Source organism: Gavia stellata, chromosome 6, assembly GCF_030936135.1.
Source record: "Gavia stellata isolate bGavSte3 chromosome 6, bGavSte3.hap2, whole genome shotgun sequence".
In the NCBI taxonomy this organism is placed as follows: domain Eukaryota; kingdom Metazoa; phylum Chordata; class Aves; order Gaviiformes; family Gaviidae; genus Gavia; species Gavia stellata.
The window spans coordinates 27,630,068-27,656,401 of record NC_082599.1 but is presented as its reverse complement, the minus strand read 5'-3'; the positions used below and the strand labels follow the sequence as shown (position 1 = coordinate 27,656,401).

At 41.7% G+C, this 26,334-nt stretch overlaps 1 protein-coding gene across 3 annotated transcripts in view; it reads right to left on the bottom strand.

Moving 5' to 3' along the window:
* Nucleotides 1-24,397, bottom strand: part of PPP1R9A (protein phosphatase 1 regulatory subunit 9A) — a 153,520-nt gene extending 129,123 nt beyond the window's left edge. For all 3 annotated transcript variants that reach the window (XM_059818344.1, XM_059818346.1, XM_059818345.1), the window contains exon 1: nucleotides 22,926-24,397. In XM_059818344.1, coding sequence (XP_059674327.1) covers nucleotides 22,926-24,392 — 1,467 coding nt within the window. In that variant the 5' untranslated portion in view covers nucleotides 24,393-24,397. The remainder of the gene's footprint in view (nucleotides 1-22,925) is intronic.
* Between the last annotated feature and the right edge of the window lie 1,937 nt (nucleotides 24,398-26,334).

Below are 26,334 nucleotides of genomic sequence, written 5' to 3'. Positions count from 1 at the left end.
ATGACCTCAATGTGTCAAAAAGAGGGAGAAGCAGATGACCATCCTGAAAAACATGAATGAGAAAACAGTAGATCACCTATTTATTGTACCACCACATATAAAATATTTTTTACCACAATTCAGCATATGCTTAAAATTTACAAATTACTTTTAAAAAATCATTTGTGTCACACAGTATATGATTTTGCTACACAAACTGTCAAAAAGCATCATCTCAAATATACCGGAAGCCAAAAGCATAGATTGTCTGCTTAGAAAGCCTGTTAGAAAGCCTGACACCACAATGAAGTCTGGTGGGAGACAGAGCTTTCTCTTATCAATAGTTTAATTTTCAGGAAAGGTCCCCAGAAATAACAGATAAATAAGTTTACACTGAAAATAAAATATTATTCTGATTATCAGAATAACATTATTCAACTTCCACGTTCCAGATAAAACCTGAAAAAATAGTTTAATAAATCTTGATGTCATTAGAATAAACTACTAGAAGATAATGAGAAAAACCAGTGGTTCTATGTTGTGCCCGCAAAACTGGAGAAAATTTTCAACGTTCATCTGTTACGTAAGTTAAAAAATGAAATTGTCATAGTGTGGAGATGAACACAAGACCAACAAGTACACAGTGAAAACTAAAGGAAAAGCTAAAGAGAAAAACAAGTAGTATCTTTTTGTTCCTTTTTTTTCTATCCCATTGAAGACAAGAAAAATACTGTTTTCAGAAGAAGCCATTCCAAGGAAGCCTGGACTGATGTGCATAACAAAGCAGAGGCACAGCCCATCCTCCTCACCAGCGCCAGGGCAGGAGCTTTATGTGTGCAACTCCTCTTTGCGACACTGTTCAAGAGCTATACCACAACCATATAAGACATTTCTGAACTACCATTATGCAGTTAAATTCTGCTGCTACACTAATTCAACAGCTGCATTAGCAAACAGCTTTGTGTCTCTCTGTATTTTTTAATTTTTATATTTGCAATCGGTGGGTCAGAAGAGATATTCACATCTTTTTCAAAATATACAATAAGGTTAATCCTCTTTGTCGCTTTTTCAAGGTCTAAAATGAAAAATGAGCAAAACATTTTAACTGAACCTAAAAAGCCCTCTGAAATGCTGATACTTCTGGAACAAAGAGATTAACATTCTTCAATTAAGACAGGAGAAAGCTTTCTTCAAATTGATTTGCAGGCAGTACATACTATTTCATCAGTTCAGAGATTAGATGTGTGGGTAAACTGGTTTCCAAGGTAACTGGACTAACCATGGGGAAGTCATCAGGGTGATAACTAAAAAAAATTAGAAGGTACCATGCAGAAATACAAGAGAGGCTGCTGAAATGTAGCTATTCAGATAAGCCTAAGATTTACTTATTTTACACAATAGAATAGTGTTTCTAATGTTTAAACTGCAAGTTCATGAACGGTGCCTGAAAACCAGAAGTGGGGCCAGAGGAGACAGTACTTCTCACTGAACACTACAAGCACAAGCAGGAGATCAAATCCTTCAGTGCTTGTGCAACCCAAACTGCCTCCCAAGTTTCTGCTGCATTGCTATCAGGTGCGGTAAATCAGGGACATGGACCCCGGCAGGAACAGAAAATCTGAAAAGCGTTTAAAACAATGGAGATGGTTGAAGTATGAGTTTTCAGCCTTCACAGGTCCCCAGTTAAGTTCCACAACAAATGCCGCTGAAGATAGGTGAGCTCAACAACACCAAACTTCTGAAGCCTCATGATTTTTCTTTTCAGGTTTTAGAGCTTTAGGCAATGCAATCCCTAGAAGTACTTAGACAACAATGCAGCAAATTTTTTTTCTTATTTGTTTAACTCCTATGTACAGACTTAAGTATCACTAAACACAGTACTTGACATTTGCAATTTTTTATTTGGATGCCATGATTCATCGAATATTTAAACTGACTGTGCAAACTGGAAGGCGCGAGTGTTTCAGCCACAGAGAAACCCATCATTTGGAGCAAATTAAAACATAACAGAGAAATAAAAATAGCTGGCCTTAGATAGCACCTTCTAGGTGTTATTCGCTTTTTCCTCTTGCACAAATTGCACAACTTATATCAATTTGCAATATCAATCCACACTGCAATTTGAATTCAAGGCAAAACACGAACGATATACATTTGCAGACAAGGTTTTTAACTGAAAGCATGCACATACGCACAAAGGCAGTCTGCAAAAAAGATGATTTTGTATGCAAAACAGGAAAGTTCCTCCCAGCCTGCTGCCACTGGTAGCACAGGAAGGAGAGGACCATTTTCTTCTGTGGAGGTGGAAGAGGGGCTTTCTGGAAAATGTGATGAGTTGCTGCCAAGCATCTGCCGTTTCCCACGTGGGGCAGAAACTCCGACACGCAGCCAGGGCCCAACGCCACAACACGGGGGGCACATGAGGGACAAAGTCTGTCTTTGTGTCAGGGCCTAAATTGGGTAGTTAATTTTATTTATTTTAAATACATCACCATGGCATATTATATGCAATGGATTCACTTTTGTTACTCTATACTGTGGGAAACTACGTTAGTTTTCTTTTTCAGTGCTCCAAAAAGCATTTCTGAAAGCTTTTGAAAAAGACCTGGGAAAGAAAAGACCAGCTCATAATATTTGAAATACTTGTCTGACCTCAATCCTGTAAGCTGCTTCGCAACTAGAAACACCATCATCTACTGCAAAAATTCAGGAGGCTTCTGTAAGAATATAAACTGAAATAGCTTTGCACAGCTTTGCACTCAGAGCAAACAGTCCTAAATCACATCAAATTTTCATATGCTGTTACATGCTTCTCGTGTACTAATGTCTTAATTTTCAGTACCAGGAGAAAGTTTGATACAGCAGCAAGATAACCCCACATAACAGCAAAAACATCTTGTGCAGATGCAAACACAAAATCCTCCACTTATATAATGAGTCTGAAAACTACTTAAAGAACACAATAAGGAATACATTTTCTCAAGATATCCACACAGAGGAAAAAAAAAAAAAAAAAACACCACCAAACCCCAAACTTTTAGCTTGGGTAAGGAGAATTTATTGCACTGGGGGGAGGCGTTAATTTGCGACTTGCTAACAGCAGGATTCTACTGTCCTTCTACATCTGCCCACAGTTTAGGAAAACAGAATAAATAAATCAAAGTCTGTGGCACACAGTAGCACAAAAAAAACCCCTAGGTCTTATCATCCTGTAAGATGCTTAAAAGACTGGAAGTCCAGAGAGCTTCTCAATGGGGTGGAATATTTTTGTTAGCTTAATATCTCTGCATCAAGCTTCTGAGCACCTTCAGTCGTAGGTTAGCACAGGAAGAGTACTTGCTGTGTAAACATGCTTTAAAACACCACAGGAGAAAGAAAAAAAGGCCACCATCTGTAAAAGACATAAAACAACATACAGCTGCCTCTACAGAATGACATAAAGATGAACCAGCCATCCCCTCCAACTGCAAGAGAAAAATCTCTGATTCTTCAAATATTGCATTCTGGAAAAAACCTTACCAGAAGTCTGTGCTCGCTTCCTCTGGTACATGGTGAAGAACACGAATTTATTTAGTTGCATGCAGGATCCTAGATACTCAATTCAATCATGAAAGGAAATTTGTCGTCAAATTGGAAGCTTTCTAAACTACATCCTTGAATTAAAATTCTGTGAAAGCACCAAATAAGTTCACAATCTCTTGTTGTGAGGAATATATAATTATTAGCAAATTCTATAACCATCCATCAGCAATTAGCGTTTGGACAGGCCGGCTCAGTAAGGAGAATTTGCTTGGCTTACTTCATATAACACATAAAATAAGACAAAGTATATGACTACATTGCAAAGTAAATTAGGCTTTTACCAAGCACCAAACAGGTAGAACTAGGCTGCTTTTGGTACCAACCCGTCTTGTTTAATTTTAATTCAGGTACACCTAATTTATACTGCTGCCTGCAGCAATATATACACACACACACATATTCCCCATGACAGTCCCCCCACTCTTGTTTCCTCAACATAGCTTGATACCATTATACAAAGGAAAGCAGTACAGATTCTGGGAATTGTAATTCATTTCCTACTTCTATTGGCCAAGCATATTAATTACATACATGACAGTATTTTCAAACAAGTATCAAGTCATATTGGAGTGCTGCAGAGAAGAAAGTCAACACTATCATAAAAACGCTACGAACTCAAAGCACAGGCTGAGGCCACTTTCTTTTACTTTCTCTGCATTAATTTCAGTTTCAGTTCTGCTGAAGATATCACTGACAACAAACCCACTCTTGTCAGCCAGTTACATGTGAGGTACAATTCTGTCCACAGTACACTACCCACCTTTTTTCAATTTCTGAAACTTGGTTTCACAGTTAGTAAAGAGCTATGACAATGCAGGAGGTGTGTTTTGGAGATGTTGAAGACCGCACAGTTCTCTGAAACCCAAATAGTGAAGGACAGAGCAGCAGTGCAGCCAGGAGGCAAGCTCCCCAACATGGGTAGCTGCAGCTCCTGGCTCTTTCCCCAGATTTCACCTGTACCTCATTTACCTGTAGGTCAGTGAGTACACCTCATAAAAGGCGAATAATATTTTCGTTCTGAACTGTAATATTATGACATCGATTCATCAGTATCATAAGATTCCCAAAAAGCAGTTATGTAGACTTTACAATATTTTATTTCCATTAAAATTTGAAGGTGTCAGTTCTATTTCTCTCTCTTCCACTAATCCCAATTGCATAGCTGAGAATTATTTCATCTTCCTCTGACTGTTTCTCTCCCTACTATGTTATCTATTGGGCTTATTTATATTCATTATGTATAGAAACAGACATTCTAGTCACAAAGTGAATACCTCGATAAGGCCCTGACTGTATATCCAAACCAGGGCAGCTTCAAGACATGAACAAGAAAGCCTATACCGGTTATCCTGGTTTTAAATTTTTTCTAGCTTCTTTATTCATAGCTGTTTTATTTATCTTTTTTTCCCCCTTGGGATTATGCTCCACACTCAAATTGCTTATAGAGCAGTAAAGTTAAATGTTAGTCTTTGTCACCTCCCAGCCACCACTTTCAAACAGCATAATGGGAGAGACAACCTAAAAAAAAAGTCAGGTTTCAACTGGTATTGTGACTGAAAAAAACAGGATGGAAAAGCATCCAGAAGAGGAATCTGGTTTGAGAAACAAGCACTATTTATTATCACTAACTGGGGACTACAATCCAGTAAAGTATTTACGGTCTTACCAGTTGGTCAAAGGAAAACACAACATTTATGTACTGACTAAATTAAAAATCTGGAGTTGAGCACATAAACACCCCACAAAATCTGAAGGGAAATTAAGTTGCAATAGGGCCGGTGCTCCACAAAGTAAGCACAAGCAACGACCAAGGCCCTGCCTAGAGTCAAGGATCAATTTATTGAACACTGCAGTCTCTCTGACTTGTTCTTCTTCCAGCTTACAGCCCTAGTAAGAGCTGCAAACAGATGCCTCCCTTTACTCAGGGCTCAAAGCTTACAACTGCCTCCTGAAGGCAGGCGACTGTCACATTTGATCAAAAAAATGGGAAAAATCTAATTCTCTTTGTGAAAGCCTATCCAGGAGAGGAAGAGATGACAGTGGTGCACTTCATATAAAAGGCCAAGTGGTTTTAACACTCATCCACTATGTGGGAGTAAAAATTCAATTCCCTTTAAGTCAAAGAATCTCTTTTTAAATCTAATAGCACCTTACCTATTTCATTTTAACAAGTCTTTCAGCACATCTCAGATCCCTCAGTGCTGAAGGGGAACAGTCTAAATATTAAGCTACACAATCCTGTTTGCCCTTGTGTTCTTTCTAGTGCCAAGACCCGCAAATTCTTTCTGTATAGAAGGGTCTTTTGGTCCCACCTTCAACAGAAAGAGTGGAAGAACACAATGTAACCTATAGCGTAATGTTTAGGTAGATGCTCTCCTGGAACATGATGGGGGGAGGTCTGAGTCCCCTTCCTAGGCACATGTTCCAAAGATTATCCTTTCTCCAAGCTCTTTTATTAACTGCATGGACAAGCCAAAGTTTTTTACATAATTTGATTATAGATTCACAACACACCTGAAAAAGCTGCCAGCCTTCATGAGATGATACACGTGCACTCCAAGATCAGTAAGTAAGAAACCTCGTTAAGTGGCAGCAAAGGTTGTCTAAGCATCTCCTTGATCAGCTTGTATAGTTGTGATCACACAAAGGAGACTTGCTGACTAGTCTTGCTGAAAGCAAGAACTGCTTTCAACTGAAGGCACTACACTTTCTTTCATGAAGCTGATGCCATTTCTCATAAATTCTCACACAAAAATGCACAATTTTTTTTTTAGTTATGCATCAAAAGTGACTGGAAAAGGGGAAACATAACCCCCATTTTTAAAAAGGGAGAAAAGGAAAAGCCAGGGAACTACAGGCCAGTCAGTCTCACCTTTGTGCGCAGCAAGATCATGGAGTAGATCCTCCTGGAAACTATGCTAGGGCACATGGAAAACAATAAGGTGATTGGTGACAGCCAACATGGCTTCACTAGGGGCAAATTGTGCCTCACAGATTTGGTGGCCTTCTACGACAGGGTTACAGCGTTGGTGGATATGGGAAGAGCAACTGACATCATCTACCTGGACTTGTGCAAAGCATTTGACCCTGTCCCACCACGACATCCTTGTCTCTAAATTGGAGAGACATGGATTTGACAGATGGACCACTCGGTGGATAAGGAATTGGCTGGATGGTCACACTCAAAGAGTTGTGGTCAGCGGCTCAATGTCCAAGTGGAGACCAGTGACTGGTATTGGGACTGGCACTGTTTAACACCTTTGTCGGCAACATGGACAGTGGGAATGAGTGCACCCTCAGCAAGTTTGCCAACGACACCAAGCTGTGTGGTGCGGTCGACACACTGGAGGGAAGGGATGCCATCCAGAGGGACCCCGACAGGCTGGAGAGGTAGGCCCGTGCAAACCTCATGAAGTTCAACAAGGCCAAGTGCAAGGCCCTGCACGTGGGTCAGGGCAATCCCAAGCACAAATACAGCCTGGGTGGAGAGTGGATTGAGAGCAGCCCTGAGGAGAAGGACTTGGGGGTGTTGGTTGACAAGAAGTTCCACGTGACCCGGGAATGTGCGCTTGCAGCCCAGAAAGCCAACCGTATCCTGGGCTGCATCAAAAGAAGTGTGACCAGCAGGTCGAGGGAGGTGATTCTCCCTCACTACTCTGCTCTCGTAAGACCCCACCTGGAGTACTGCATCCAGCTCTGAGGTCCCAACATACGAAGGACAGGGACCTGTTGGAGTGAGTCCAGAGGAGGGCCACGAAGATGATCAGAGGACTGGAGCACCTCTCCTATGAAGACAGGCTGAGAGAGTTGGGCTTGTTCTGCCTGGAGAAGAGAAGGTTCTGGGGAGACCTCACAGCAGCCTTCCAGTACCTGAAGGGAGCCTACAGGAAAGCTGGAGAGGGACTTTTTACAAGGGCATGTAGTGGCAGGACAAGGGGTAACGGCTTTAAGTTGAAAGAGGATAGATTTAGATTAGATACAAGGAAGAGATTCTTCACCATGAGGGTGATGAGGCACTGGAACAGGTTGCCCAGAGAAGCTGTGGATGCCCCAGCCCTGGAAGTGTTCAAGATCAGGCTGGATGGGGCTTTGAGCAACCTGGTCTAGTTGAAGGTGTCCTTGCCACGGCAGGGGGGTTGGAACTAGATGATCTTTAAGGTCCCTTCCAACTTAAACCATTCTACAATTCTATGAAAAGTACTGGAAGTTAGGAACTTTAAGTAATTTGCTTTCTTATCAAAGAGGCTTTGTATTTCTTTGAATACTAACAGACATTGAAACCGTTTCCTGCAAAGCATCAGTTCATGGTTTTGTTACAAGATTGACCTGAAGTAAACATTTTCTGACACAATTCTTGTAACGGGATGAAGGGACCATCCCACCAGTATTTAGTATAATTAGACAGCACACTACACATTCAGCACATTGGTTTAGGGTCCTTGCAGAAAAGGAGGGCTGGTTGCTTTGGGAAAATAGTCAGAGCAAAGAGTAAAGGCCAGTACTCCCCACAACTCTCAGATTTGTTTTTTCACCACAGAGAGTTTGCTATAGCTTCCTCTTCTAGCTGATTAGCTGTTGAATCTTTCTCTTACAGCAGACTGTAGACAAAGCTATACATTTTTCCTTAACCATGATGTGAAATTAAGAAGTGTCTTTGTAGTGCAAATCAGTGCATCAGTAAGGGGAGACTGTAAAATAGGTAAAATACTGCAAAGTCACTGAAGTGGTTCTGCAGACTTGTCCACATTAAACTTCCACAGTGCTGTGATAACACACACAAAAAAAGCCCCGAACAGTTGAAAACCCTCTATTCCATGACGTGGATGTTATCATCTTAATTAAAAAATACCCTGCAATCTCATTGTTAGGCTTTAAGCAGAGGTTGCAAGTGCACTGGCAATTTATGCAGAGGTTGCCCCTCAGCTTTTAATGGTCATAATTATCCTTCCCTCTTTAAGAAAAACTCCCCTAATTTGACAAGCCTTTTAACATTAAGTGCCACCTTATTTTGCTGTATTACACCACTCTTAAGTTTTGTACATTTCAAACTTTCCCATTCACATTTGCTTCTTTTGAGTTTACCTGCTGCCACACACCCATGAGAAAAGGAAGCGCTGCCTGTCAGTTTTGCAGCTCTCCTGATGCCCACTCTGTTCATCACTGCCAAATGCAGTGTAAGGGCAGAAAAATTAGTATCTGTGTGCTTCTTCAGGTCACTGCCATCATCATGTCTGTCCAGTTGCCCTGTTATCAGTGCATGCTGATACCTTATTTTCTATTCCCCATGTGCTAACCAAACGGTGCAGAAGATGACACGTGACTCAATGGTTTTGTAATGACAGTTTCCAGCACTGTCATCTGACAATCTTGTACAGTATAGTTTGCATAGTAGATGACAGTATAGTTAGGTTTGATATTCCATCATGTGCTGTCAGGAATTCTTGCATGCAAGCTCAGTGAACTGAATCAGAGCTGGTGGTGTAACTCCTGGAAATCCACTATTACTACTACTAAGCTAATTTACTGATCAAATTCATGACGGTACCATGACAAAGGGCTGCAAAATGTCAGGGAGTCCCAAAAAATATCTTATTTCTGATGTTAACACTGATGTCTGCACCGATACATGGATATTAGCAGAAGAGTTGATGTTTTAAATGTAATTTATTCTACAGTTGCATTTTTTTCCACTTTAGAAACTTAATAAAATCTGAGGTCTAAAAGGGGGAACAAGGGGTAGTCCTCCTATTCCTCTGCTGCTGGTGGTTTTTTTCAGATAGTGAGACAAAAGATAAAAATTTGACCTTCATTTTCAGAATAAAGTAATCCAAGCCAGTCATTAAAAGGCAACTATTATTCAGCACGTCACCAAGCGATGTTGTATCTTGGAATACCAGTGCTAATGAAAGACAAAGAATTTGATCTAGTATTTCATGACTATAGTACCACTCTTGTTTAAAAGAGAACAAAAAATACGTTATACCAGAGAGAAGTCACGCCATGCTTACCCTTAACAGACATTTTTGCTACACCCTCCTGGCAGGTTTACCTTGCACTGCAAAAATTCTTGCAGCTAAAGCAAGCCCCACACCCCTGCATTATGTTTATCATCAAAGAATGAATTACAGAGTTTTTAAGACAAAAATTTCAAACCCTTTTGATGAATTACTACTACAACATTTTAGTAGTCAAGTATCTGCATACACAAATAAGTTTGTTCTTTTAATTCTTACTTTTCTAGGTGTACAAGTGTATATTCGAAAAAGGGGTGGCAGCAGATCCACCTATAAGTTGGCTGGTTGAAGCAGATTCTCCACACAACACAGACCAGAGAAGATGCTTCCTCTCCTCTCAGGTGTCAGCCACAGGTTTAAGGAAAACCGTAGCAGAACATATGGCACATCTAGATATTTTTGTCTCACACAATAAAGCTGCAAGCCATTAAAAGCAAAGTGTGAGATCAGATAGAAAGATCTGTGCAGAGAACAAGAACAACCAGAGAATGAACAGCATTTACAGAGCCTCTATGGATATGAAGCTATACATTTCAAACATTATTTACTTATTACAAATAACAAAATACAATAAGCAAAACAAAACAACCACAGATAATGCGGTAAGGAAAAAAAAAAAAAAAGCACCACAGTAAATTCTTCAGTCTTTTGAGTGTTGAATATACCCTACATAAACAATGACAAAAAATCATAAACTGACAATTTAAAAAGAAGCTTCTGTTTCTTTTTTTTTCTGGTTTTGCTACTTTATAATGTAATGCAAAATGTCAAGTACATAGCCCTAGAAAACAAGAAAACTGAGGATAAAAAAGGAAATTATGTCCTAGGCCATCAACAAAACTAACTGCAGCCTGGCAAATGTCCAGAATCAATGTGGGGGTTAGGGGGGTGGGGAAGAAGAGAAGACAACCAGAAACTACATGTTAAAAAAGTCTAGGAGGCAGACTACAATGCTCAGATAACATCAGGAAGTCAAGTGAGGCAAAATGGTGAAGAAAGGTTTCAGTTGCATATTTCAGATAATGCTGTACTGCGGGACTACTGATGCAGTGGTAAGTGGCTAGCTCTTAGAAAAAGGCCACAAACCTGCCCTACGGCTTCTTTGAATCCTAAATGCTGCAAGTACAGCACTACCGTGTACCAGCTGCATTAGCTTACAAAAGCTTGGGCAGGACCCAGCCAGGGCAGGGTGCTGGCTGCTGGTGAGGCTCCAGCTCAGCCCGCGCTCCCACCCCATCGTGCAGCTGCGGAAGGAGACCCCAAGCGCTCCGCTACCACCACCCCGGCCAAGCCCCCGTGGTTCTCATCGCTGTGCTGCTGGAAGCCAAATCCAGCTGTCTCAAGCTCAGAAACGTGCAGTTCTTAATGGCATGGATTAACTACAGGGATTGTCCAGGGCTTAGAGACACAAGCAAGCCTCTGGACTAGGAAAATAAAATAAATAAAAAGTTATATATGGGCACAGGAGGCCTGTTTTAACAGATCCACTTCTAAGCCAAAACAGCAAAGAACAATTTACTTTATACTACTCACTGTCTTTCTGTTTTAATCCATTTATGCAAAGTGCTACTCAAAAAACTTCCCACTAATCTCTCTCATGTTTTATACGTCGGTCATCTTCAGCAAGACACACTGGTCTCTCTTCTAGGAGTTCTTGAGCTTTACAAAATCAGCAAAATGCCTCTCTCCATCATTATTGGAAGGATTTCACAGATAAACTAGACAACGCTAGCAGCTCGGGACATTTCACAAATCAAGTAATTTTGAGATTGCACTGAAGGTATACAGCACAGTGTGGAATTATTTACCAGTTTGACCACAGCTTTTGAGTGTTCATCTCAAGCTCCTGTTCCAACCAGGGCTTACCCTGCTGCAGGACAGCAACAACAATACAGACTTCAGCTACTGCTATATGCAAAATACTAGGGGGCTTTGCCTCTGCTGCAAATGAACGCTACCCCTCAACAGTTTTATTTTTATACAGCCTGTTTTTAATTTCTCCTCTTAATCATAAACATTGCCCCAATATTAAACATTTCCCCAAAATCTTTTGGCATTGTTAAATACTACTTATAAAGTTAGGTCAATCTGTCCATGCTACAATACAACAAAATATGGACAAAAAAAACCCTTAAAATCCTTTCTTAGATACTTATTTTGATTGACAGTGGTGGGTCTAGGTTCTTATTAACAGGAAACATTAGAAGGCTACTATCAATCCTTAAAACTAAACTTAATTATCTGTTGGGGTAATAGACGTACATACGCATGAGAAAGTCATCCCACTTGTACCACCAACTAAGGTGACACACTGTTGCCAGATAGCAAAGGTACCATCAAGTCGACAGACCTGCAGTTCTTCCCTATGCTTTTCTTGCAAAGTGGCAAAGTGCTGCATCTTCTAGATACTTCATAATTGTTTAAAGTCCAGGAAAATTCAGTATCATGACCGTGTTCTACAATGAAGCACTGTCTGCCTTATCCTACAATATTTAATACTCAGATTTTAATTAACAATTAAATCTAAACTACAGTCATTGAAAAAGAAGGGATAAAGCTTCATGACAACTCATAAACAAACCAGGACTTCCCTACCTAAATGTTTATGTATTTTAGTGGAAGAAAAACTCATTAAAAAGCCTCTACATCCCAGAAATCTTTATTGACTTCACTCCACTGCAATCACAGGTAACAATTCAAGCTGTATTCAATGAGGTCTTGTTAAAATATTAATCTATATCTAAACAAAGTTAACTATTACAATCAGGGAAAACCTATTGGAGCTTCTGCATCACCTTTGGATTTGCAAAACTATGCACTCTTACAATTTGATAAATGAGAGGCCACTTAGTATATTTTACAAATAATAAAAAAAAAAGAATTCATCTTGGATGCAGTTTAGCTACTTCCTTTGCCAAAGTTCACTATCAGGAAAATTATTTTTTTCTGATTTAAATGAAGCTACAGAACCACAGAATGGTTTAAGTTGGAAGGAACCTATGGAGGTCATCTGGTGCAACCCCCTCCGCCACCTACAGCCAGTTGCCCAGGACCATGCCCAGACAGCTTTTAAGTATCTCCAAGGATGAAGTCTCTAAAACCTCTCTGGGCAACCTGTGCCAGTGCTTGGTCACCCTCACAGGGGAAAACTGTTTCCTGATGTTCAGACAGAACCTCCTGTGTTTCAGTTGTGTCCATTGCCTCTTGTCCTGTTACTCAAAAGAGCCTGACTCTGTCTTCTTTGCACCCTCCCTTCAGGCATTTATGTACATTAGTAAGATTCCCCCTGAGCCTTCTCTTCTCTAGGCTAAACAGTCCCAGCTCCCTCAGCCTTGCCTCACAGGAGAGATGCTCCAGACCCTTCTTTATCTTCATGGGACTCTATTCAGTATTCAGTCTCTTGTACTGGGCAGCCCAGAACAGGAATCAGCATTCCAGGTGCGGCCTCACCAGTGCTGAGTAGAGGGGAAGGATCACCTCCCTCTACCTGCTGGCAACACTCCTCCTAACACAGCCCAGGATACCACTAGCCTTCCCTGCTACAAGGGCACATTGCTGGCACATTTTCAACTTGGTGTCCACCAGGACCCCAGATCCTTTTCTGCAAAGCTGCTTTCCAGACAGGCAGCTCCCATCGTATACTGGTGCATGGGGCTTTTCCTCCCCAGGTCCAGGACTTTGCACTTCTCCATGCTGAACTGCATGAGGTTCCTGTCTGCCCACTTATCTGTTCATCCAGTTTTCGATCCACCTCACTGTCTGGTCATCCAGCCCCTACTTCATCAGCTTCTCTATGAGGATGTTATGTCAAAAGCCTTACTTAAGTGAACGTAGACAAGACCCATTGCTCCCCCCTCATCCATCAAGCCAGTCATTTCATTGTAGAAAGTGATGAGTTTGGTCAAGCATAACTTTCCCTTTTTAATCGTCAAGACTTACTGGTAAAGTCATTGTCATGCCCTTGGAGTAAACCACAGTAGGCCTTACCAGTTATTTTGGATCTACAGCTGTTAAGATTGGAAATTGCTTTACTGGCCATACAGAGAGAAGGATTTTAAAAATCAACATTTTAAAACTACATTTTAAAAATCAACATGAAAGAAATGTGCAAAACATAAAGGTGGCAGTTTTTAGTCAACTTACCAGATTAATAAAGGGGAGATAAAACTGAGCAACTACTTCAGAGGAAAAGGCTGAGAAAAGAGGAATGGAGAGCTACGTGGTCTGGTAATCTCATGCTCCCAAACACCATACTGAAACATTCTCGTTTGCATTAGTGCATTTTGCCACCCTTCTAAATTACCAGCTTTTTCAAGAGTGTTCTAAACCTCTAGATTCATGAGTTCTCTCTAGTTTCATGAGTTCTCTTCGGTTTGCCCTTGTGAAAAAATACAGTATTAAAATATTCTGAGTATTCTGTTTAAGCAGTCCACACACAATAAAATCTACTGGACAATCACCCAAGTTGACATTAATGAACAGGTATCTTGGGGCTTCTAAGAAGGCAGAGCTAACAGGTAAATATTTAAATATGTCAGAATCTACGTATCTACAGAATGTAAATATGTCAGAGTCCATCTTAAAGATGACTGCAAGCTTATAAAGATGTAAAGATGATTACAAGCTGGATAAAAGCTTGGAACTTTTTTTTTTAATCATAAAGGCCATGATCTAGATGAATTATACAGGAGTTTGACAGTATGACTTTTAAAAGTCTCTATAGCTTATTGCTTTTAAACAAGTAATGTGAATAGTAAATTTGAAATACAGGTATTTCATCAAATAAAAGGCTACATGCAGCATAGTCTGTACATTAGAAGATATCCTTTCAATGTGAACCAGCATCTTACGCCCTTGAGATTACACACTGCATACTGAGGCAGATGGAAACTGCAGAGAGGAACATAAAAAGTTACAGATGTGCATAGACTAACAAGTGCAGCTGCATGTGTAAAAACACAAGGCAAACAGGTCTCAGAGATAAATTCTGCATTCATACCTTCCACTGTCTTTATCATATGGAAATATCCGAGTGATCTGACAGGTCTCTTGAATCAATTCTAGGGAGTAAAATTAGCTTCTGCTCTCACTAGAACACATTCTGTACAAAAAAGGACACCACAGAATAACAGCTATCATTTTGTACCATTTAACTACAGCAATGTCAGGTACTTTTTTTAATAGATTATGCGTGGCCTGCAAGTTCAACAGTGCTGAAGGAAATTCCAACTCTTAACAGAATTAATAGACGCTGTTAGACAATACAGTAGTCTATTAGGAACATAGGAAAAGAGAAGGAAATTGCCTGTGTCATTGACTGCTATTACAATTCTTTAATCTTAGTTGGAAAACACTCAGTTCCACCATAAAAGTGGAAAGCTGCCCCTTAGCCTTCAGGTGCTTTTTCTTTATGAATATACCAGAGATGCAATTATGCTCTTTTTCAGGCTTTGTCATCCCTCACTGAGCAAGATAAGTTTCTTAAGCCCCCTGTTTTATGATAGAATTAACCAAGAAAAAGACAGATTAAGAGCAGCAAGTTGCTGCAGCTTTTCCCGCAAACTCACTCACCTTAAGCAGAATCCACTAGACACGCTCCAGATGAAGTTTCCTTAGCGAATTATTAAATGACACTCACAATTCTCTACCACCACCACCAAAATATTTTGCATCATGTATCTAGAATGCCATTTCCCTTCCTCACAGCTGCATCGCGCCGTGGGTTACGGCTGTCATTCTGTGCGAGTGAGTCACAGAGTAGCTTTCTCCTTAGCTGCCATCCCATACAAATGAGTCGCTAGTTTACCACGAAACTTCGTAGCACATAAATCCATCCCTGCTACTCAAGTCCTCCCAGTCACCTGTATTTTACTGTAATCCTATGCAATGATAAGGCTTCCCCACTTTCTGTCAAAAGCAAGTGTCATTAGTGTGCTCCAACTTTCTGAGACAGAACTACTGAAATTTTTAACAAGGTCTTCTATCTTATCAAAGGCAGACACTAATTTAGTCTGACATATGCTACTTCTCATAAACCCTTTCACATGTATTCCACTTTTCCATTTGCCTCCCTACCTTTGATTCTTTTGATAGTTTTTTTTCTATTGCTTTGCTATAGTGAAAAAAAAAAATGATTAATCATTTTCAAGCTGCCAGAACCACCTCTTCTCTACTTTCTGAAAAATAGCTACCTCATTTGCTCTTCTGCAGTTAAAGACCATCTCTAGTTTGACAGTGTTCTGTTCGTTTTGAAATGTTTGCTACAACACATTCTAAAACACAGCTTCTTTCACCCTGCCCCCTACAAACCTAAGCACTAGGAACTTCTAGGTTTCATCTTCATTTCACTATAAGAATTTCCACTGTAAGAGTTTCCACCTGTATACATTTATTTCACTCAACCCTGATTCCATGTTCAACATGACCAACTGCACCAAAAATGAAGGCAAAATATTAATATAAACTGGGGGTGATAGCTCTAATCATAACCTCATGCTCACTGAATAACACCCAACGTCCTTTCTTGTTTCATTTTTAACGGATAAATAGGTTTTTACTACTTGGATTACTTTCCTTTACAAGGTCAAACTCAGCTTGACTTCTGGCAACATCTTATTCACACTTTAAGACTTCTGAACTCTATGATAGTCTTCATTTTTTGAACAACCACTTTTGCCACTCCTTGCAAATTCTTGGCTAGCTTCTGATATTCTCTTTGGCTGGCTTTTCTTCCAGTTAGGTCTGCAATTATTCTGCTCACGTATTCTGCCTTTTCTTGGGATGCAAATCCTATGTACTACTTCTAATTCTGAATCAAAGAGGTTCCAAGAACCCCACCATCAGCTCCCTTAGATCTCTGGTTCAACAGATTTCAAACCATTTCCCTACAGCTTCACAATCTGCATTTTTGAAATTCAAAACCTTTAATTGGAAACCCCTTTCAATCTAAACCGCCTAAACCTCTGATGCCAATTATTCAATCCAAATTTGGTTTCTACAAACATCTCTTCTAGAATGTCCTCAATGCTTATAAAACACAATTTAAAGCAACATTATTTCTTTTTAGTTCAATAACTGTGTGTGACCATTGCATCCAGGAATAACTGTCCCCTAGAATTAATAGTGAAATTATGACCTATACAAGAGTTAAAGTCTCCACAGCATATTGTGGCAGACAAACAGGTTTATTCAGTCTACTAGATTTCAAATAATTCCATGTATACTTAATACAAGAAAACTCTTTTGCATCCGAAATTACTGTGTGTGAAAGACTCATCCAGTGAAAGTAGACAATTCCAACTCAATAATACACTTCATGTATGAGATAACCATGTAGAACAGACTTACTTTTTAATAACCAAAATAGCAATTTGTTCTGGAACGCTTTATCCCTTCACTGGTGTTCTTTATCTAAGAGCATCCAGTCTTCGAATCCTTAATATTTACTTCTCGTTCCTTTCCCTGATGAATATATATAAAAGGTTCTGCCTTTCAAAACAAGATCTTTCATAAGAAATGTAACTGAAATAAAAGACCAGGTCCCAGAAATGCTTTATATATCCTACCACCAGAAGAAAGAACCTGGTTTTACATCGTTAATTTTTACAAAGAATCAAAAAGTTAACATCACGATCCTCGCAGTACAACACATTTTATTACCACTTAAGTCTGTAGAACTTCCCATACTTCACAATACCTCAAAAAAGTATAAGGTCATTTTATGTAACAGAATACATATGTTCCAAGCTACCCAAGCAATAGCTCAGTATCTCAAACTACTTCATAACTTGAGATTAATGGAATTAATAACCAGCTTGCTGCCCATTTTACAGAATTCAAATACCAGCATAAAGGTTCAGTGATTTATTCAACATTACAGGATACAGAGCCTAAGACTACTTAATATCTAATTTCATGCTTTAGTCAAAACTACTATCCACTCCCACCGTTGTAAACAAAGCATGGACGCAGGAGCTGGCGCAGAGAACAAAATTTAAGGAAAGGAAAATATTCTTTCAGTGATTTCCAAAGGAAGCTACACACCTTTATCTGTCAGGTTTCTTAATTAACCCATTCAAAAGTGGATTAATTTCTCAGATTCTGTAATCATTTCAAATCTAACATAACCTCAGAATCTTTCTGCAAGTCCTGTCCTCCACATCTGCCTTCAGCAAGTGTCCTAAGACCCCCTGGGACTACTTTATTTATAGAATCTTAGGCTCACTGAGGTTGGAAGGGAGATCCGGAGGTCATCTAAATCCATACTAGCTTAAGTGAAACATGAATAGAAGTGGTGGTAGGTTTGGAGCCAGGGACTGTACAGTGCTTGTGGATGGGTAGCCTTCACTTATGACTTCTGTGATCCAAAATAGTTCATGGACATTTTAACAACAACATGTAAATACCATACTAAACATTGAATCAGGCAAAGAAATCCTTTGTTTTTCAACACTAAAACTTGAAAATGTTTTCAGCAGACTTTATTTTGATGCTTACCAGACAAAGAGTAATAGTATTTTAGAGAGTAAACATTTCCAAAGTAGTTAGTGTCAGATTGCTTCAGCTTCTTTCTTCACCACTATTTACATGCCCGACTACATTTTAGTGAGAGAAATAAGGAATAACTAAAAGACTTGCTCCTTGAACTGACTTTTAATAAGAAAAAAAATCACAATATAGTTCATAAGAAATTTCCAAACAACTGTTAAATACAAGTGTCATTTATATTTTACACTAAACTACAGTCACAGCACTTCTTGTAAAACCTCTCCAAAGGCTCACACTAAAGAAGAGAGACAGACAGCCAGACAGCCAAGCACAAATTCTGATTCCTGAAGACCATTTGAACAAAACACGTTTTGGAAAACTGAAATGCTGTACGGTATAAGATTCAGTCATGCTGCACGACAAAAGAGAGAAAGAACATAGGCACGGGCACTAGTGATCATAATCCCTTCACATGGAAGTAGCTGAAGTATGGAAGAGCCATTTGCTATATCCCTTCCATTCCTGTCACCCTCTCTCCCACCTACCCCAAAACTCGGAGGTCTGCGGAGAGGTCCCTTCACCACCACTGGACCCTAAGGAAGCTTTATGGAACCCTGAAAACTGCAGCAGTAGCTTGGGCTGAAACCCCTCATTGCACAAGTTACCTGTTGTCTGCCATACGGTCTGATCACATACTGCCCAACCCTCTCCAACCCCTTAGGCAGGTAGGGCCAAGTCAGTGGAGCAGAAGGTTGCAGAAGGAGGCTCAGCAGGAGACACCCATTGCTGCTAACAGCTTTAAATTGTTTAACATGTACCTGGTACCAGAAGTAGGGTACTAACTGAAGATGCAGCCATCAGCTATCAAGATACCAGACATTCTGGACTTGGAGAGTGGAGGAAAGGTGAACATTACTCTTCCATCCTAACTCTATCCAGGACAGAGGAAGCATGGCTTAAAAAGGACTATGATTTGGACAATCAATACATTTCCATTTGCTGGAGTGTGGAAAGCCATGAGGTAATGAATTTTGCACTACTGGCAAACTTCGTCCAATTAGCCCGCAATGTTTAAGAAGGAGCATATAACCCAACCCTCAGGAAACCCTGCAAAACTCAATAAAAGGCCACTAAATCACAGAGTTTCTGCTTTTTTGTGTAGAAAAGTATCCCTGGCAAAACCTCTTACACTTGCCTTGGAGACTTTCAGTTCTTGTGTTGAGGTATTGTGTTTCTGCTCAGGCATAGAACAGGCCAGTGCTGATGAAGGCCTCCATATCGCTATATAAACACTCGTACCAACTGGTATATCAACATGCATATACCTTGTTTAGCAACATACACACTCAGGTCCACTCCCACTACCAGCACCAACTCTTGGGCTCTCTTAGGCTATTTTTTATTGAACGGCACCAAGCTGACTTAAGCTCCCACAGACATGCGCAACTGCTCATGTCAGTGATGCCACACTCCAAATACCTAGAAACTCTCCAAGCCTGCAATGGCCCCTGGGCAGCCACCTACTCCTAAAGGGACTAATTTTCAACAGAGCAAACATATCCCATAATCCCAAACAGATCAGCAAGCATATCCCATAATCCTAGAGCGGAGTAAATGGCCCGTTGAGCATGAGATATGTGATAGCAAAATTACAGACTGTGACTGAGCAGAATTTCCTGCATCTGTTGACTTGAATCCTTCTCTTTATAGAGTTTCTGCTTGGTAGATGAGCAGAATTCAATTTTTATCAGTTTGATAGGTAAAATTTTATTTATTCATCCTTCTGCTTATACTTCATTACTTCTCATAGTCCACAGCATTTCCCCTAAAGGGACAGAAAGGATTCCGCTTGGTGGCAACTGAAATCTCTTTGCTCTTCAGTCTCAGCACTCTCCTCATTTACTTATTACACCTCTACCTGAAAAATCCCTTGGAAAAATAATTCGAAGATGTTTATCTAAACCAGTTGAGACGTTCAAGTAACAACTTTATGGCAATAACTACCCACTCATTTCACAGGTTACACATTCAAATGCCAATTTTGTTGATTATTTCAGAGCTCACCTGCAGGAGGACAGTGAAGGTATGATACTGTGAAATCAGCACTAAACACCTAGAGTTTGGGTTGGACTTTTCACACCACTATCCAGCAGAGTAGTTAAGTACAAATTGCTTCATTTTAATAAAGACAAATCAGTTTTCAACAGTTCACAAAATACTCCTACATTGCTTTTTATTTTCCTCTCTCTCAGTTACGCTATGCATGAGATGACATTCAGGAAAGTATTACTGAAACCAGTTATGCCCACTAACACACAAAATTGCCTAAAACAGAAAAATTATTAAATAGTTGCTGTCTATTCAGCTAGCAAGCATCATCCCCATGTAATGGACAAGTGAAGTGAGTGAGTGGGTAAATTCATCTGCTAGCACTGTGTGAGGGAACAGAACACAAGTCCCCCTTGCCCTCTGCACTGTTCATTGGTACCTATCTTGCCAGAGCTGGTTCACGACCTCCCAGCAGCGTGACGAATGAGCAGAACAGTCAGGGAGGCAGCGCAGGAGCCTCGAGACTCACAAGCCTCCAAGGACCCACCAGGGGATTCTCCAGCTGCCCTTCCCGGGTCCCTGCCCGCAGCGGCATGGCCGGGCAGTGACCTGATGCTGCTGGCAGCCTGCCTGAGCTTACGCTGCTTGACACTGCCGAGGGAACTACAGAGTGCTGTGGAGAAAAGGAAGGAAGGCTCGAGAAGCAGCTTTTTATTTTCCACAACTTTTGCTGCACTTCTTCCTCTTAGTGCAAGCCTTCCACATGGTCTCACTTCTGTTTCCGCACATGACTAACAGACTGCATGCACTGAAGGCACCCAGGACAAAAAGCAATCCGAGGGGACCTCCCAGACCTCCCAATCTCTCCTACACTGTTCTCTTGCAACGCAGCTTTTATTCTGTTTTCTTCCTATCTACAATGAAGATGCTAAAATAATTAAAACAACGATTCTTTTACTTTGGATAAGCTTGTTAAGAGTGTTTCATGCTGAAAACCATGACAAATGTACTCTATTATTCACACAAATGACTTTTAGAGCATTTTCCTGATGGACTGTTATTATTACTTGATAACAGCAATCTGAAATGAACATAGAATGAAAATCTTGAGAAGAAAAGAAAAATTTTATAAGTAAAGAATTGAGAGAATACTCTTACAGCACTTGGCAAAACAGCATGATTCAGTCAGATGACAGTAATATACTGAAGTAATAATGTCACTGTCACTCTTTCAAAACAGAAACAGCAAAAAAACCCAACCATCTCAAGAATAAAAATCAGCGTAATCACTTTCTGAATCCTTATCTGTTGGAACCATAACAAATATGATAAAACAAACCTCTGCACGTAACTGGTAGATCTTTCAGAAGAGAGAACATCATCTTGTCTGTTAGTACAGCCTGGGGGGGGAAGGCGGTGGTGGGGACAACATTCATAATCCTTTGGAATAAAAGTTTTCTCTACTTCATCTCCAAAAAAATTAAAGAAAACCAACTAGTTTAACTACGGGAATAACCTAGAGTGAGCGCAAACACCGTTAGAATTTTTGGTCCATGACACAAGCCTGAATAAAATACTAACAAAACAAAACAAAAAATCCATTATCTTGGCTCAGAGTATTTGGTTTCAGTGTAAAAAATGGTCTTTTAGAAGCATGAAAAACACAAGGCTGATCCCGTCCCTCCCACAGATGTGAAAACCTGGTTACTTCATTCAGATTAAAATGTCCTAATACAAATATAACTCTTACCCTAACTTAAAGCATGGGTGGTGTAAACACAGATTTTGTAAATCACGTTACTTCAAGCTTGATAGTGAAACTTCTGTTTGTTGATTTAATAATTTTCATTATTAAACTCACACAATGAAAATACAGTCAATTATAGGTTGTTAATCTAAAAATGTTTAGATTTCAAGTACTCCACTGTATATGGCTCTTTCAAGAGCCATTTCTGGAAAAAATGACTATGGTTTTGAATTGTCCATTTGAGACCACGTGCATTAAAACCAACTCAGAAGTAAAATACTTTTATACATAACTCTGAGACTCAGCAGTGAAAAGCTGGTACAACAAAACATTCCATCCTGAACTGAAAATACTTGAAACAACATTCTTAGCTGTAATTTCAAGGTAATGAGAAACTAACAAAAACAGCTCTGCAAGAAACCCACCCTTCGTTAGGTATTTCAATCAACTGACTTTGGCCTTTCTGTAGCACTGAGATATACTAGATATACATATATTAATGTTTAATAAAGTTTTTTAAAAGTGAAGATGCTACTAGAAAAGATGATACTAATTCAGACACAGAATATTAACAGTCGTCTGCTACTGGGACAGAATCACATTGCATTTCATGACACAGTGTTTAAACACAGGGACTTTAAAGAACATCTGATGAGAGCTGAAGAAAAGCCATCTGATCTAAAGAAGCTGTGATTTCAAATGAAAAAAACCAAGCCACACAAAGGCCACCAAATACCTACTTCTACATTTTACCATTTGATTACAGTTCAGTCATGTAAGTCAAAACGTGCATGTTAAAATTCTCAAACTGCACAAACCCAGCTGTCATTCTCAATTTCTGCTGGCTTAGTCAGCCATCAAGTGGTCTAGGAAATGACACAAGCTCAGAGCTCAGCTTCCTTAATTCATTTAAGATTATGCTCGCTGGCTGACTGTAACAAAAAAATGTGTATTGAAAAATCCTCTGCAATCTTTTCAGAGCCAAGATCAGCTGTCAAAATCTACTTCAAATAAAGTTGCATTTGAAAACAAACCAACCCGCGGAAAAAGAACACAGGAAACTTTACCTTAATTGGAGCACGGCTAAACTGTATTTTTCTGTTGGCTGGGATTTCATCTTCATCTGGCAATCCATTAATTTCGGAATATTCCATATCAGGTTCGTAACAGTTATTTTCATCACTGTCATCCTGATCATCCTGTTCTGTACCTGTCTCTCCCCAGTCAGAATTGTATCTCGATCGTACCCGATATACATTATAGTCAGAGTGCATGTACACATGGGAACTCTGAAAATTATTCCCATCTTCATGCACTTCTTTTTCACTTCCTTCATCATAATGGGACTCAGTAGCATCTGAAACAGCATCTGTGGCAAAATCACCACCTGAAGCTGCATTTCTTGGTACTTCTGCAGCTTCAGGTCTATCAAAGATACCCTCTGCATGCTCTGACCGTTCCTTTTGTTGCAACAAAACTTCTGTCTCTGTTTTTGACTTATTCCTTGCACAGCTGTCCACAGGTCTTTCACTGTCGAGCACCTTGACCAAATCCTGTTGACTTGCTACCGAGCTCTCAACGGAATCAGCACTTGCCTCTGTACTCTTCTTTATTTCTTCAGTTGTTTTTGAACCTGCCGAAGTGCCTGTGGACATCTTCTGCCTCAGCGCTGAAGGCATGCTATTCTGCTGAGAAATCTCAGCAGACATCAAGCCTGTACTCTGTTTGGCTGGTGGAGACCATGTGCTGGCATCTTTCAGAGGACTGAAACCCTCAAGGTTTGCAACTGGAGAGGAGATATTTGTGACAGTAGATGAGAGGTTTAGTGGATAGTGACCAGTTACAGAGTACTCTTCATTGTTCTCTGACTTTTCTACAACGATTACGTTGTGTGAGTCAGTGTTTTCAAAAACTGCGCTGAGCTGACTCACAGTTGGAGAGACAGTCTCTGTCCTTGGGCTAAGACTGTCCAGTGAATCAGTGCTGCCTCTGTGACACTTAGAGCTGCACCATTCATCTGGAAGCTCACTGGAAAGAACTTTCTCTTTCTTTGGGGAATAGCGATTGGAATGTCCCACTTCATGAGCGTTTCGCTCAAACATCTTCCGAGTTTCAGTAAACTTGGAATAGGAAGGACCATCATGGATAGTATCAAATCTACTAATCCTTTCTGAGACAGATGATTCCAATTTTACGATTGATCCATCTGCTTTTTCTACAAATTCTTTGGGCCTAATTCGTCTTTGAGGTGATGGAGGGCCACCCTTCCCCCTGGTTTTAGGGGTAACTCCAGAACTTTCCGTGGGCTCCATGCCCATCTGCATAAATAAGTTCTTAATCCTATTGACATTTGAGCCATATTTCCTTCCCCTGCTCTGTGAGGCCTCTCCTTCCTCTTTCGTTTTTTGGTCTCCATCTGATTTCGGTTTGTCAAAGGTGCTTTTCAGCGCCTGGAACTCAGTTCTGTAAGCATTCCTGTGAGGAGAGGCACTTCGGAGGGTTGATCTTTCTCCTGAAGACTCCGTTTTCATCATGTTTACTCCAGGAGTGCAAAACCAGCTTACATAGTTTCCGTGGTACCGCTCTCAGTAGCCTGTCACAGCTGAGATTCTGCTTGAGGATTGCTTTTCTCAGGGGGCACTGCCCTTCAGCAGGGCCATACTTGACAGAAGATGTGGAGGCAAATATCTAAACACACACGGTCAATTCTGACAAAGCAGCACAACTGAGGACTCTCAAGAACGACGGCTGATTTAACCTGCAATAGAAAGGAGGGTTTTCTGAATCATGTCAGGTACTTGTACTTCTTTAAATCGAAGCCACAATTTCCATTTACCATTACTTGACGTGTTTACAACAAATAGTAAAAAACTACAACCTAACACTGCACAGACACATGAAAACTTGTCATTACAAACTTTTTCAAATTGATTGTTCTATAATTTGCAATCTATAATATCATTCCACAGTGAAAGAACCGCTCACAAAGTATCATATCATGCCACAAACATGCATACAAAGGAAAGGCAATATGACAAGAAAATAGCACTACTTCTGTGTTGTGGAACTTTTCTAAAAAAATATAATAAATAAAAAAAAAAATCCCAGAATCAAACCTCTGAGTTACTTACATCTAACTATAAAGTAATTCATGCAAACATAATGGTTCTGCTTCCCTGAGGCACTGCAAAACAACCCTTGCTCTCTCAGAGAAACATAACGGTAGAAATAACATCAAACATAATACACTTAGAAAGGCAAAAATTAAACAGCAGCTCGAGGGAATACAGAAAACTGCACCCAAAGTTAAAATCCTCAGTTGACACGGTAAAGGAAGTGAAATCCAGTTAGAGAAAGTTGCCCCTTGTCACGGGCAGCGGTCTTAGCACCTGGAAGAGCCCAGAGGTGCCTACGGAGGAGCTGCAGAAACAGAGCCAGGGGCTGGATCCGCTCCCACCCCCCGGCCCGAGGGGCTCGCAGGGGCCGCCGCGCCGGAGCTCCCCGGCCTCGGTGGCCGCCCCCGGCCCCCGCACCCCCGCGAATGGCAGCACAGGGCTCGCCGAGAGCCAAACCCTCTCCCTTCCCCTCCCTTCGTCCTCCCCTGCCCTCGCTCCGCCAGCCCGCGCCCTGCCGCGCCGCCGCCGCTCCCGCAGCGACGGGGACGCCTCATTTTGGGCGCTGCAACGCACGCTGCTCGTGCCCACGCAGGGAACCCCGCCGCCGCGGCGGGAGAGGCGCGCCCGTCCCCGCGCAGCTCCGCGCTCCGGTCCCGCCGATCGCCACGGGCGACTGAAAGGCCACACGGCAGCGGCCCCCGGCAAGACCCGCCGCTCCTGCCGGTCTCGCAGAAGGCGATAAACTTAACCCGAGAGGACAGCCCCGGAGCCCCCGCGGCGGCTCCTCCTCGGGCAGCCGCGCCGCGCCGGCGGGCTGGAGGCGCGGGGCCCCGGGCGGCAGCACCTTGCGGCGGGGCAGAGCCCAGGCAGCCGCCCGCCGCCCCCGCGCGGCCGGGCCCCTGGAAACAAAAGCCCGCTGACGGGGCTGCTCCCCCGCGGAGCCCGGCGCCTCTCCCGCCGAGCGCACACGCCGCCTTACCCAGCCGAGAGCCGCGGCGGGCTGCCCCAGCCTCCCGCCTCAGCGCTGCCGCTGCTCCTCCTCCGGCCCGCGGCGGGTCGGCGCCGCTGTGGAGAACGGCCGCTGCCGCCGCCCGCCTGACAGGAGGCAGCAACCGCCAGGGCGCCTCAACGCCATTGCAGGCAACGGCAACGGCTGGGGGACCGACACGGCTCCGCGCGCACACCCGCGGCGGCAGCGCGGGGGAGGAGAGCCGCCGCGCCCCGCCGCAGCCGCGCTCCCGCCCGCCGCCCGCCACTCCGCCGCGGCGCGGCCGCCGCGCCCCCGCCGCGGGACGCGCCCCGAGTCGCCGTCGCCGCCCGCCGCGGGGCCGCCCGCCGCCGCCGCTGGCGGGTGACAGGT